This window comes from Nipponia nippon, unplaced genomic scaffold (assembly GCF_047370975.1).
Source record: "Nipponia nippon isolate SJK-2023a ecotype South Korea unplaced genomic scaffold, ASM4737097v1 scaffold_2, whole genome shotgun sequence".
NCBI lineage: Eukaryota > Metazoa > Chordata > Aves > Pelecaniformes > Threskiornithidae > Nipponia > Nipponia nippon.
In genome coordinates, this window is record NW_028262336.1 from 44,494,544 (window position 1) to 44,507,363 (window position 12,820).

The window sequence follows — 12,820 nt, forward strand, 5'->3', positions numbered from 1 at the left end:
TTTTCTCCTTTAGAAGAATAGGGGAACCATAAAGCTGTTACTGGATAAAAAGGCAGAACTACTGAAGTCTGGCTTCCTGTTGACTTCTTTGTTGTGTATACTCATCCCTAAGATAATAACCCAGCTCTTTCACCACCGTTGCCCCAGTTCACACTCAGATCCCCTCAGCATACCACCATGCGCCAGCATCCTTTCTGTCTTTTTCCTTCCAACACTTAGCCAACGTGTTTAATTTCTACCACATGTCCTATAAACTCTCCCACTGTCAGTCATCTCCTTTCACTTTCCTTAATTATACCCTATGGCTGGTTTGGATCTACATGTGTGTTGATTGCCTTTCAGCAAGCGAAGCAGAACAGATAACTGTTGAGCTCACACTGGAGGCACTGGATCTTTTTCATTTATCTAGTTGCCAGTTTGGGGGAAATTTGTAGAAATTTAATATGTTTGTGATTTCTGTCTTTCTGACAAATGAGGCTGACATTTGGCAATGAGGTCAAAAGCTGTGTGTCTTGAACAAAAGGCACAATCTCATTAATCTGATTTTGTCAGAAGATGTTAAAGTGTTAACTAAGTTAGCAATAAATATACAGACAATAACAAAAATACAATTGTAAGGAGTAGTTCAACTATCTTAATTTAGGTTAAAATTATTTTTACTAATATAGTTTAAATACTACTTGTATCTCGTTACCTTTTTATTATGCTAAAAAATCATGTGACAAGAGTCCAAACACTTCGATATAAAAAAGTAGGATTAGATTTTTTTTTTCTACTAAGAAATACTTAACTTACTACTTTTCTGTATAAAGTACACTGATTTTCTTGATAAATATCTTCACAATGAGAAAATCACTCTATTAGTAATTTTTTCTTACATTTGGAAAAATTAATCATTATAGAAGCCACAAGTATATATACGTATAAAGAATGTTGGCACTTGGAGTGGAGCAGTCCTGTCCACTTTGAGAGCAGTGGCAAATGTGTAGTTTTCAACACAACCATCATTTAACTTTTGAGTATTAGTGATACAAGTTTTTCTAGTTAAAGGCAGTTCTCATTCTTATGGATATATTACAAATATTTTATACTGGGCACCTGTTCTGGTATCAGTAAATATAATTGGAAGAGCATTCAGCTGAGCTTGCTCTACGTTCAGGAGCATGTTTTTCTGTACAGGTGTAGTGATGCAATGATCTTTTAGCCATATGGTTTAAACTGTCTTAACGTCTGTGAAGTGCAGCTACATCATCCACATAATGGACTAATACGATGAGAAACTAATGTATGTATCATAGATGTTAATTCATGGGACAGAAGCTGAGTTTAGATTCAGTTGGGTGAAGTTAACTGGTGAAGTAACTACAGCTGATGTATATGTCTGGCAGTCTAAAGATGCTTGTCAAGCATGTACTTTCATCAGAATCCTTTCGATAGTCATCCTAAAGCTTGATTTAAGGGCTGAGCTGGGGAGCACATTTTATTCTCTGGCGGCTAGTGTCGTAAAATGGGAAGTGTCTGACATATCGATTAGTATTCATCTAAATTCAACATACATGAAAACTATACTCTTCAACAGCATTTTAAAACAAAATGCTTCTGATCTTTTGTGTGTATGTGTGCTTGTAACATTTTGGATCCTTCAGTGCAGAAAGACTAAATTGAGTTAGAGTATAAGGTTTTAGGGACAGAGAGTAATATGAGCTGAGAAACCTGTCCATTAGGAATATGTATGTATGAGAGCATCAACACATCTGCTTGAGTTAGAGGTTTCTCAAAAAGAAAATGGAACAAAACACTTTCTCCTAGTACTGTTCTCTATGAACATAGCTGAAGACTACTCAGCAGGGTTCTAGCATAGAGTGACATATAACCATACTGAGCTGAGACACAATCCATACTGAGTTTTAGTATGTTTAATTATAAATAGTTCTGATAACGCTTCTAGCATAACCATAATGACCTCAGAGACAACTGATGTGTTATAAATATTGCCACTGTTGTTATGAACTGATGCAGATCGCTCAGAGATAGCAACCTGGGTAAAGATTGTAAAAGGAGCTGTCACGGTCAGATGTGTGCCCCAAAGAAATTCTTGATGCAATGTGGACAGTTTTCAGGAGTACCCAGGTTTTAATTTCTAGAGTTGGGGCAGTCTGGTTCCTCTTACTGGCAGCAATTGGTAAACTCCTAACTCCTCGCTTCTAAAGTAATCCGGTATTTTTGGAATTCTCACCACGGATTGGGTGAAGTCTTTAGTTAGTGAACCTACTGATGTGTTTAAGATAAATTGTTTCCCAAACTTAGCATATTAATTATAAAGGATTGTAGATAAAACCCAAACTTGATATGTTTCTTTGTTTCCTACATTTGCAATTGTAGCAGTGGAAAGTTTCTATATCCACTGGTTATTGATCTATCTCACTTCCACGTCATTCCTTCTGTTGCTGTTAGTGGGGAATTATGATGAAAAATGGTGGTTTGGACAAGGTTTAATGGTTTTAGTGTCAAACCATGTAAACCAAGGTTTAATTTGGGGGACAAATTATTTATACTGTGTAAACATATTTATACACTTATTGCATTCTCACTCATTGCAGTACACTGCATTCAAAGGCCCAGTTTTTAGTGATGAGTATGTGCAGTTGTGAATATTTTGCTTGTATGTGCAAATGCCTGTGTGTATTGTATTTTCATACATGTGTATAACATTTGACTATGGAGAAATGTCCTATTTGTGCAGGAAAGTGTTTTAACAAAATTAGGGTCGGAGAATTCCGCTCAAAGCAGTCTTTGCTACGCACCTCACTAAATAAAGCGTATGTAATGGCTTTAAAATTTGCATTTAAATGCATGCGTTTGATGGATGAAAGGAATGGGATAGATGAAATAGATTATTGGCTTTTAAGCTCTATTTTAGTACTTTGTGTAACCAAAGTATGGTTCTGTATGTCTGGTGAAATACCTTTTGGTGTAACTTGTAGATACAGTGTTTTATTATGTGAAAATTTGTTGTTCAGCTGTGTTCGCATAGGTGCTTTCTCAGAATTTCTATGAGGTAGGTAGAGTGAACAAGAACTTCAGAATCTGTAAACAAAGGAACTTGCTAGTTCTATCTCAGCATCTCAAATGAGTTATTAAGGAACAGCAGTAAAGGAAAGCAGAAATCTGCCTTTCAGCTGGTGTGCTAGAGTTGGTATTGTTGATACTTTCCTAGAACAATACATTTCTATTCCTAGAAAGTGCATATAAGCTTATATGTTACATAAACACACTTACTTAAAGGGCACTTTTCCGGGAAGTACTGCTTTTGGATAGATTTTTAAATCAAGCAGGGCATGAGCCAAAAGCAGGTATTCCGTAACTTCCTTCTCTGTAGCCTGTGCATTTAGACTCCATTTCTTCTGCTTGTGACTAAGAGTCTCAGACACCCTGAGGAAAGAAGGTTCTCCTTGTTTAGCAAGAAAAAGCAGTCTGGAACAGGGTTTTCAGACTTTTATTACAGCTGCGGAATAAAGATGAGAAATCAGTGTTCCAAGTAAGTGCTTTTACAGTCACAGCAGAGTAGACTCTGTAGCGCATTATGCACTAAAAGGGGAAGAAATGTTAGGAAAAGCTAATAAGGTTAAGCATATTTCTCTTTTGGCTTTTCAGCAGAGAATCTTACTTCCTGTGCCGCATTATACTGGTCAGCTCTAGTATGCGCAGAACAATGCAGAACGTCAACTTAGATCCCCCCCCCCCCGCTTTATTGTTTATACATTGGAATTTTTTGTTCCAGTTTTCTTACAGACCACTGTAGGCTACGTGTCTTCCTTAGGATTAAGTGTGCTATTGTCATTTGCATGGGTGAAGAAAATCTAACTCTGAATTTTGCATTTTTATTGAAAATATGAAAAAAAAATGGTTATGTTACTGTCCTCTGGGAAATAAGCTGCAGCATTTGAATAGTGCATAGAATTACATCTAAGATTGCAAGTCTGTGTGGGAGGAATGGCATAGCTACGCTTTAGAAAAATGACTTCATTTGAGAGTATTTTGTATTGCTTTTTTAATATTTGAACTACCACATTGCTATTTGCTTTTGACTGAGGATATTAGCTATAGAAATGAAGATTTTTACCAGTTGATCATAATATGCATTTAACTATCTAGTTTCCCAGTCTCTGTGCTATTTTAACTGCCTTGTGTATTTGCATTGGCCAATACATTTTTCTGTTGTCAAGAAAAATGTATCTGCTGATATTGTGTATGGCTTTATGCCAAAAAAGGGTATTTACTCCTTTTATTTAATGCGGGAAGACAAGTAGTCTTTTGCTTTTCACTCGTAGAATTCTGAAGCTTCTTTAGATGGTGTTATGGAGAAGTCTTACTGGTTTTGTCTCTACTTAAATGATCCATTAAATGCTGTCTGATGCTTGGGAGGAAAAATATTTTGAGATTGAAAACTGTAGATTTACTAAAAATAATATAAGCAGAGATGTCAAAAGAAGGATTAAGTGACTTAAACCTCCCCATTTTTAAAACATTCTGAAATAATAATTCCAGAGTGTTGACCAGTTTGTTAGCATTGTAGAGTTTTGCAGCTGACTTCTGGTTTTAATATATTTTTACAGAATAGCCAGTTTTAGGGAGATGTGAAAATTAGAATCCTAAAAGGTGTTCCCTAAGTGCAGGTTGTTTGGTTTTTTTTTTTTTTCATGTATTTTGGTGATTCCTAACACATTTTTTTGATAGATTTAAAATTTGAAGGGTAGTAGCTTATATCTGATTTTTTTTGTATGTGTGTATCTTATCGCTACTTAATTGGAATTAAAAGGATGCTCGCAAAAAAAAAAAAAAAATCAGTGTTGTGTCTATGTAAAAGCAGCTTGATCACAGATTCATAGACTAGTTGAGGTTGGAAGGGACCGCTCGAGGTCACCTGGTCCACCCCCCTTGCTCAGCAGGACCGCCTAGAGCTGGTTGCCCAGGACTCTCTGATGATGGTTTTTGGGCTTTGTGGATTATTTATTTGTTTTGATCCTTACAGGAACACTGGAGGTGCTCCTCGATGTGGTGCATTTACCCTCTACCATTTGTCTCTGCTTATCTTCACTTGCCAACTTTTCCTTTTTGCTTCTTCGAAAGAGGCCTTTTAAAGCCATCCTATGTAAAAGTTAACGTCTTCTATTTGCAGAGTGCCTATAATGTAATTATCTTTCTCAAGTTAAGGGGAAAGACCTAGTATGTGTTTGGAGCTTACTGGTATGGTTCTTCTATGTTGTGCATGTACGCAGTAATGTATGTACTGTTTTGAAGAAATCCCTTCCGTGAGATTGCTGCGTGCATGAGCCTGTGTGATGAGAGATCCCATTACTTTCAGATTAATATATGTTGCTTCAGTCACCTGGGGAATGTTGCTTCATTTCTGACTTTTTTTTTTTTTATGTATTGTTGTGTTATTCTGTTCATGTCTCACATCTGTAAATTCCAACTGTCCTGTCCCGTCTTCTCCATTGACCTTGGAATTGAAGCTGAGCCATAAGTCTTAGTTGTCTCCTAAGAAATGTAACTTACACAGTTGTACTGTCTGAGATTCCTAGTAACCTTTGAACCTCTTGGCCAATTTCAAACAAAATTGAGACATGATTGTTTCAAGTTGCTGTATATTTTATGAAAACGAGCGGCCCATTTAAAGGCAAGTGATCTTATATCTCTTCAACAAGAAAGACTGAAGTATGAGCTCAACTACTATTGAACATCAGAGAACTGGGGCAGGGAAGGTGTTAAAAGTGCTCTAGTGGAAGAAAGAACCCTAATATTAGTGTTTACCTTTTATTTGATACAAGAAATCCAATTAGAAAGCAAAATCCTAAAAAGTCAGGCTTTATCCTTCCTCTTCAGTTTGTTGCTTCTTTTGAGATGCTAAGAGTTAGTAAAGTAATTCTTCCCTTGTCTGCTTTTATGCAAGAATTAGCAACAGCTAAGAAAAATATTTGGTGGTAGTGTTTCTTTCTGGTAGGCATGTGCTGTGTTCAGGAATAAGGGACTCGCAATATGAAGCGCCAGGGCAGTTCGCATTTTCTCTCTGTCTTCAGTGACATTGAGGGGAGGGTGCTATCATGGATACTGGCGAGGAAGTGATTGGGTTGTCAGATTTGTTCTCTTGCTGCTGCTTTTACTTTCAAGAATTTGAATTTTGTCATAAGGCCTTAATTTTCATGAACGCTCCCGGCATTAACTCTGTTGTGCACAGAACCTGTCAGGCTTCAACAGCGTGGGAGCGGTGCTAGTTCCATGAGGTGGGGCTACAAACACCCACTCACCATTTTAGTTTTGCATAGACAAAGAGTATCTCCAGTTTTGTTTTCCGGGATGTGTGCTGATGAATTAAGGAGAGGAGATGATTATCTGTGGTGGAGTCTAATAAAACACATTCCAGTTAAAATGGCAGCAGTAAGGATGTGGTGCTTGAGGAAGTGGGAGTAACGTGGTAACTGCTCTCTGAAGTTGTGAAACCTGGGCCAACCTAGAGTCGCTTCTGTGTCCATATACTGCTGTAAAGTTCTATAATTTTGAAAGTTAGCAGGGTTTAAAATGCATTGATGTTGGTGTTATTTAGCTTTTTATGTAGGTTACCAGTACCAAAACATTATTAACTTTAATTGTTATAGGAAGTTCAGAGTTAAATGCACAAATAACTGAGCGAATGTTGCAGTGTAATTTAAGGTGGGATAAAGTGCAAAAAAAATGGTTGAACCAGTTCTAGTAGCTGACTAGTGCCAAAAAGGGAAGATATTACTCTTCTTCCCTGTTCTGCTTGTGTGTGATGTCCTGCCCTCTGCATCAGCTCGGTTCTTGTGCCATACCCCTTGCTGTGTCAAGTCAGGAGTCAGCTCACTGATAAGCAGAAAGCTCTCTGGTTTTGAGGCTTTGTGTGTGCTGGGGAGTGGTGGTGGTTTTTTTCTTCCCCCCCTTTTAGTTTTCTGTCAGGTTTATGAGTTGAATTGGCTTTCTAGAGCAGTCCAGTGAGCCCCAGAAATGGCTCAAAGTAGGCAGCAGGAGCTCAGACCCCAGAATGAGGACAGAGAGGCAGAATGGAGTGCGCTGTTGCCCTTTGACTAGTGATAAATTGTTGGATTGGTTCAAGCTGCCTTGTGCAACTTCACCCTACCTAAACCCAAGGAAGCTGAGCAAGATTTTGAGTAATTCCTGGATTTTAAATAGTTTTTTATATAGAATTTTATTGAATATTTATCTTCTGTAACTTTAATAGGGTAGGATCCTGCTAGTCTTTAATTTCTTTTTGGCTTATTTACAGTTTGATGATAGCTTGCATGTAAGTAACACTGCATCTGCAAACGTTCAAATGCTTAATAAGCAATTAAGCTTCACTAAACCCAGTGTACAGAATATTATTTATTGTGACCTGATCTTGTCAGTGCTTCCTATTGCCTTAGTATTTTGCACTTTATAAATCTCATCACCTAATTAATCCCTATAGTAAGAAGGAGGGCGGGGGGAAGGGACTATGTTGTTACAGGAGAAATGAAACACACAAACTTAAATAGCATCTCTGAAAATGTTCAGTTTCCTAGAAATAACTTTTGAGTAAATTGACATGTATTTTTAAAGAGACTAAAATTTTTTTAGGTTATACCTTGTACAGATGTACTGGAGCTTGTTTCTGAAGTTAAGGAAGTTCTGCTTCCTTTCTGAAACCTTTGATATTCAAGAGTGGATGTTTTATTGCTCCTCTGAGATAAATTCTTTAGAACGATTGAGGGGGGGAGAGGAAGAAAACCATGACAACCTTTTTAGCGTTGCATATTCATTATCTGACCACTGAGTAGGTTGGAGTGAGGAATCACTTTGGCAGTGTCGCATAGTTATTCTTGTTCATTACCCTTTCTTTAAAATACGACTATTTGGGGGGGAGAAATATTTAAAGCTTGTGTTTTAAGTTGTTTCTTAAATTGATTTTTCAGCTGATGAGAAAGCAAAAAAGATGGTGAAGACTTCTAAGTCTTAATGAAAGCAATCTCAGTTAGGATTTATCTGGTCAGGAAGGGCTTGTGATATGTTATTAGAAATAACAATTTATTTTTATTTTTATTTATTTATTTTCTCTTCCCCCCAGGTGATTCATGGCAGGGGACGTGGAAGGGTTTAGCTCCTCCATCCATGACACCAGTGTCTCTGCTGGATTCAGAGCACTGTATGAGGAGGGATTGCTTCTTGATGTCACACTTGTCATTGAAGACCACCAATTTCAGGCACATAAAGCACTGCTTGCCACCCAGAGTGATTACTTCAGGATTATGTTCACAGCTGATATGCGAGAACGAGATCAGGACAAAATCCATTTGAAAGGTCTGACAGCTACAGGCTTCAGTCATGTCCTCCAATTCATGTACTATGGAACTATTGAACTGAGTATGAACACTGTTCATGAAATCCTTCAGGCTGCCATGTATGTCCAGCTTATAGAGGTGGTAAAATTTTGCTGCTCTTTTCTCTTAGCTAAAATCTGCTTAGAAAACTGTGCAGAAATTATGAGACTTCTGGATGATTTTGGTGTAAACATCGAAGGAGTTAGGGAAAAACTGGACTCCTTTCTGCTAGAGAATTTTGTGCCACTCATGTCCAGACCTGACTTCCTTTCATATCTGAGCTTTGAGAAGCTCATGTCTTATTTGGATAATGATCATCTGAGCAGGTTTCCAGAGATAGAGCTGTATGAAGCTGTTCAGGCCTGGCTGCGCCATGATAGAAGACGCTGGCGGCATACGGACACCATCATTCAGAACATCAGGTTTTGTTTGATGACACCATCCAGTGTTTTTGAGAAGGTTGGTGCATTTGAAAAGCAATAGACAGGATTCATCATTTAGCTAGGGCAGCATGCCATTAAATAGGTAAGATTCCCAAACCTATTAGGAGGAACAAAAAGATAGCATTTATTTTTCTAATAAACCTGTAGAAGACAAAAATCTAAACGTATTGTTATCTGATTATTAGACAATAGTATGTACAGTGGCTGGAGAACAGGTAGGTTTACAATACATGTTTTTAAGTGACTTCATATGGAAAGGACATTTTAAAATAAGGTCACTTGTATCAAGTTTTATTTCAATTGTTCTTACTGTTTTCCACAAGTTGCTGCTTGTTTTCCAGAGATTTTAGAGCTGCGTGCAGTATGTAGGGCATATGTCATGATAATTGTTGTCAATATAATCAAAACATAGTGACTGTAGATTTTATGTGTTTTAGGTGCAGATTTTTTTTTTTATTTACAAATGAAAACTAGCATCTGCTGTTAAATCTGCAGGGTGTTTTTGTTGTTGTTGTATCCTCAGTGCTTGTGCTGTTACACAGCAGTTGGAAGTAAGCCCTGATCCTGCAAAGTTGCACACACATTTGGTTCTACAGAAAGCATATAATACAATCAGAAGTTATTGACGGTGTGAAATGTAATAATTTACTTTAAGTATCAGAGGAATATTTGTAACAGGTGATCTAAAATTCAACTGATCATTGTATGTATTAAGAGGTTACAAGATAACTTGTTTTTTTCTACTATTCTGTTGAAGAATAGACAAAAAATGTTGTTTTCTAGATCCTGAGAATCTCTGAGTATTTGTCAACAGTAGAGAATTACAAAACTTTGTAAGCAGCTCTCTCACAGGCTAGTAACAGTAAGGGTATTCAGCTTAGGAATTACGTAAACTGTGCTGTTTTGTTTTAACAATGTTAATTTTGTGTGATAAGATGAAACTTTTAACTTGTGTATTTTTCACCTCTCAGTGAATTAATAGGATTTAAGACCTTGTGTTTTTGTTGGACTTCTTACAAATTTATTTCCTATATTTTTTTACTTTGGTATCTAGTGAATATACAGATAAGGTTGTGTTGTTCTTGGTGGTTTGAAGGGCTACTGGATCATTTAAGCATTAATGCTTACACTTACTTGCATTTTAAAGTATAAAAGCTATTAATTACTTCAGAGACTAGTGAGTTTTTATATTTTGGATTTGTTTTGTGTGTGTGAATTGAGTAGAGGAAGTAATAATACATAAAATATATTTATGATCCTATATTAGCCTGTAGACATAAACAAAACAAATACCTAAACATATTTTGGAACAGTAATGTAATGTTTATATTGGGTTACAACATTTCCAACTAGTAAGAGCTGAACTCTGCAAGATACTATGTAGTGTCGAGTTTTTAATAATGCTTTTACCTTATTATTACATCAGTTAAGCCGCTCAGTAGGAAAACTGATAGGATTCACAGAGTATTTTTAAGGTAAATCTAATAGGGTAAGACTCATCCGAAAGAGTCTGCTTCAGCTCTTCGAGTTTTTGGGATACAAGTTCAAGCATCAAGCTGTCTTCAGTTAAATTTCTGTAAGCGCCAGTGAAAAGTATATGCTGGTCTTCAGCATTGTATTTAGGTATAACTTCTGAAGCTGGTTTTGGTATCAGTGGTATAAATCCTGCATACAGTGCTTCTCGTGTTTTTATCTTGACAGCTACCAAACGGCCAGATAGGTACAACTTAAGGAGAGAAGTAATTTTCAGCATCCCAGTTTATATCCCCACGTGTAAAAGCTGTATCTGTGAATACCCTTTCCATTAATTGTATGTGGGAACAGAGAGAAGCCAGTGCAGATTCTGAAGTGGGACAACTCAGCAGAGGGAAGCACAGCTAAAGAAGGATGTCACTTGTTGCCGCAGCTAGGAATGTATTTGTGTTTTGCCCTGGCTAGAGAGCATCAAGTAATCCAGCATGACAAGTGACAAAGGACAACTGCAGTTGGAGCTAACATCAAAATGCAGGCCACACTTTTTTTTTTTTTTTTTTTTTAAATAAAAAGAGCATGTCTGTTAACTGTTCTGGAAGTAACCTGAGGAGAACTCTCTTCTGTGTGTAGAGGGGGGAAAATATTGATAAAATTGCTTTTTTTTTGGAGATCTGCAAACAGAATTCACCCTTTTCCTGAAGCCAGCACATACTAAATGCCTGCGTGAATGTACCAAATACAGTCTGAGGTTGACTCGTATGGTTCAGCGAGCTCTGTATTCGCTATACACTGGCTGGCTTGTCATACCTACTCTTATGTAATCTTTCTAATACACATTTCTAAGATGCCCGTCATTACAGTGTATAAATAACTTAACTTTGCAAGTTACAGTAAGGATACTTTTGTCCTCTTAGGCCATTCTATTTCTTACATCATTTTTTGGAAGAGATTTACAATCTGAGTGGGATTGCTTGTCCTTTTTAAAAGGAATTTACGAGCGACTCTAGATTTATACCTTGAGGCTGATGTGCATTTGGAGTGAAGGTGCAGCCTGTTTGCTTACTCTAAACTGTCCTGGAAGAACTGCTTCTGAAGTATGAATAGATACTCCTTTTGTTCCTCAGCCCTTAAAATAGATGTAGATGTATGAGGGAAAATAGAAAGTTAAATGAAGTAAGGATTTGGGGAATAGTTAGAAAATAAAGGCAAAGTATATGGGGAGAAGCACAAGTTCCACTATCCATGCTACACTTTTCTTTATTTGAAAGATATCCATGGCTCTGTAAGTCTTGAGGAAGGTTGGAGATGAAAGTTAGAGGGCATTTTTCCTAGATCATTGAGTTCATCTCTGTGTTACTGGAGGAACCATGCCATGATTTCCCTTCATAGACTGTTTAAGCTCCATTTAGTTTCTGTGTACTACTCAGATTGAAATGTTGTTTCAAAACCTCTGCCCTTAAAATCAAAAGGGTTTTTTTGATGTCCAGTCTGTAGGGCTTGTTATGACTAGCCCATGCTGATTTATAAGTTCCCAGCTTAAATCAGAAACTTACTAATCACTAGGTGCATCAGCCTCTCCTATAGAGGTACGATGAATAGCACATTATCTTTGAGTATGTGCTTTCCTGTGCCTAGAAAATAGTAACTTTTGAGAAGATGTCATTGTAATTTTATGTCACTGTGACTTTACCTTTGATAAATGTGTTGAATTTATCTTTTTTTTTTTTTCCTCATTTACTTCCATGTCTAGTAATTCATATGTATCTACATCTACAACTTCATATGCTGAAGCTTAGAGTAAGAAGTGTCTAGTGGATAAGGTTGGTGAACCCCTCTTATGTTAAATAGGTGCTGCACTTGATATTTTTATGTCTAAAGGTTATTGCTGACTTGGATAGATGTGCTAGCAGTATTTATTATGTGCTGAGCATCTCAATTCTGGCATATAGATTGTTGGCTCCACCCTGATTTGGGAGATTAGATTCGAGGTAGATTCCTGCTTGATTGTGATAATTTGTCTTACCAGTTTCTAAAAAGAAACAGCAAAATACTCAAATTGAGGGCATGGTCTTTGCTGCACAGAGGCTCTGTCGTTTTGTCTTTCTATGGTAAGGCTGAAAAACAGTAAGTGATTTGTAGGACTTGCAGAATAGCTCTTCAAAGCCCTATACTGGTACTGACCAGTTTTTGTACTGGCCATGGGATGTAACTAAGTAATGACCCATGCTAGAAAAAGGGAAAGTTAAGTAGAGCAGCTTGTCCAATGCTATGTATACTGATGTTTGGTCGCGAAGTAATTTTGGTTGCTGATACTTTACAGACATACATGTGACTACTTCCTATTTGACTGAATTTTGATTTGGAAGAAGTGTGTTAACATTTTGATTGTGTTTGTTGACAGGCATATAGTTGTGCTTAGAATATGGCCAGAGATAAGTAGATGTGAAAATAATAAGGATTGTAGTTTTGATTCAGCTTAATCTCTAGTAAAATAGCAATTTTTTTTGCAAGTAAAAGGAAGTATTTGCT

General features: G+C 37.0%; 1 protein-coding gene across 15 annotated transcripts in view; it reads left to right on the top strand.

Annotated features, from left to right (window-relative positions):
- Positions 1-12,820, top strand: part of KLHL15 (kelch like family member 15) — a 36,373-nt gene that overhangs the window by 4,907 nt on the left and 18,646 nt on the right. For all 15 annotated transcript variants that reach the window (XM_087758962.1, XM_087758970.1, XM_087758971.1 and 12 more), the window contains one exon: positions 8,123-8,834. In XM_087758962.1, coding sequence (XP_087615088.1) covers positions 8,130-8,834 — 705 coding nt within the window. In that variant the 5' untranslated portion in view covers positions 8,123-8,129. The remainder of the gene's footprint in view (positions 1-8,122; positions 8,835-12,820) is intronic.